This window comes from Helianthus annuus, chromosome 16 (assembly GCF_002127325.2).
Source record: "Helianthus annuus cultivar XRQ/B chromosome 16, HanXRQr2.0-SUNRISE, whole genome shotgun sequence".
NCBI classification, from domain to species: domain Eukaryota; kingdom Viridiplantae; phylum Streptophyta; class Magnoliopsida; order Asterales; family Asteraceae; genus Helianthus; species Helianthus annuus.
The window spans coordinates 171,793,792-171,795,850 of record NC_035448.2 but is presented as its reverse complement, the minus strand read 5'-3'; the positions used below and the strand labels follow the sequence as shown (position 1 = coordinate 171,795,850).

Sequence of the window (2,059 nt, the reverse complement as noted above, 5' to 3'; positions counted from 1 at the left end):
AAAGTAGAAACACCATTCCTCAACAACTTCTGCTTCAAGTACTCCATCAACCCAAAATACAACCCGACCGCCCCTAGACCGGATCATCGTGTAACCGACTGTCCAGACGGCTACATAGCCGTCTACACAAAGCATTTCGAGTTCTCCAACCTCCGCATTCCGTTCTCTTTATTCCTTTTGGAGTTCTTGACATAACACAAACTTAACATATCCCAGCTGGCCCCTGTTGGTGCCATCAAAGTTTCTCATTTCGAACTCGTGTGTCGGGCTCTTGGTGGTGTGCCATCTCTTCCTTTGTTTAGACAGTTTCTTCGACTGGCCCGTTATGGTGATTGGTATACTGTGGAGAAACGGGTGAGTCCTGGGTGTGTGTCGTCGGTGCCCAAGTATTTGAAACATTGGAAGGGCTACTTCTTTTGGGTGTCTGCTGATGTTGTAAGTTAAACTTGGTAAATACGTAATTGTATTGTATTTAATATTGTGTGTAATCAAGGAGAATACAAGAGATATAAATAGAGTACACATTTACATAATAAACCCTCTAATATAAACTAAATATATATTTGTCTAATATTCCCCCGCAAGCTAAGGCCGAGGTTCGACCTGTAGCTTGGATCTCAAAAGAAGAAATCGTTGAGACGGTAAGGCCTTAGTAACACATCAGCATGTGTGGAGATAAATTGGACATGCAATTTTCGTTGAGCCACCTTTTCCCAAACAAAATGAAAGTCAACTTCAACATGTTTCGTTCTTGCATGGAAGACCGGATTAGCCGACAAGTAGGTAGCCCCCAAGTTATCACACCACAATGTTGGAGCAATCTTAACAGGAAAACATAATTCTCTCAAAAGCGTCTCAAGCCAAGTCAGTTCAGCAACAGTGTCTGCAAGAGCTTTGTATTCGGATTCTGTAGATGACCGAGAGACAGTTTTCTGTTTACGGGCAGCCTAAGAGACAAGATTCCTGCCTAGATATATAGCAAATCCGCCGGTGGATCGACGGTCATCCGGGCAACCAGCCCAATCTGCGTCAGAGAAGGCAGTGAGTTGAGTATCCGTATAAGCATGAAGTAACGAACCCGAATCATGACGGAAGAGAAGACCATGATTGATTGTGCCCTGAAGATACCGTAATATTCGTTTAACCGCTGACCAGTGATTAGTTGTAGGAGCCTGCATGAATTGGCAGACTTTGTTGACTGCAAAGGCAAGGTCAGGTCTAGACAATGTAACATACTGTAGTGCCCCAACCATTTGGCGATATTCAACTGGGTTGTCATGGGGAGGACCGTCACTAATAGACAGATTAGACGAGGTGGTCATGGGAGATGGAACCGGTTTAGCAAGAGACATGTTGGCCCGGTGAAGCAAGTCTAGTATATATTTCTTCTGAGACAAAACAATATCCCTGTCACAGTAAACAATCTCAATACCCAAAAAGTAGGACAATTTTCCCAAATCTTGTAGAGCAAAGGTATGACTTAGACGACGTACGATAGTGTCAATAGCAGCCGAGTCATTTCCCGTGAGTATGATATCATCGACATAAACCAACATGTATAGCAGCGTTTTACCTGACGAGTAGATAAACAAGGAAGGATCCGTTTTGGAGCCCCTAAAACCGAGGCTGCGTAGGACAGAAGAGAGTCGATAAAACCATGTCCAGGGTGCTTGTTTGAGGCCATAGAGAGACTTGTGAAGGAGGCACACGTGATCCGGTCTCATAGGATCAACAAACCCTGGCGGTTGCTGTAGGTAAACGGTTTCCTTGAGATCCCCATGTAAAAATGCATTTTGAACGTCTAATTGGCGGAGGGGCCAACCTTTTGTAACAGCAATAGAAAGGACCGTACGGATAGTAGTAGCCTTAATGACTGGGCTAAAAGTGTCACACCCCCAAAATCCACCTGCGGAGTATCACCGCTTGGGAGCGTGACTGACCAGGATCAAGCCACCAATCATATAGAACAATGTATATAGTAAAAGTAAATGTCATTAAACCAAACCAATCCATATGAAAGGTGTTCAAAACATAATTATAAGTTCAACATTTAGCGGAA

At 43.8% G+C, this 2,059-nt stretch overlaps 1 protein-coding gene across 1 annotated transcript; it reads right to left on the bottom strand.

Annotated features, from left to right (window-relative positions):
- Window positions 1–947: 947 nt before the first annotated feature.
- Window positions 948–1,556, bottom strand: LOC110920008 (uncharacterized mitochondrial protein AtMg00810-like). Its single transcript, XM_022164254.1, has one exon. The coding sequence runs from the start codon at window positions 1,554–1,556 to the stop codon at window positions 948–950; it is 609 nt and encodes a 202-aa protein (XP_022019946.1).
- Window positions 1,557–2,059: the final 503 nt, after the last annotated feature.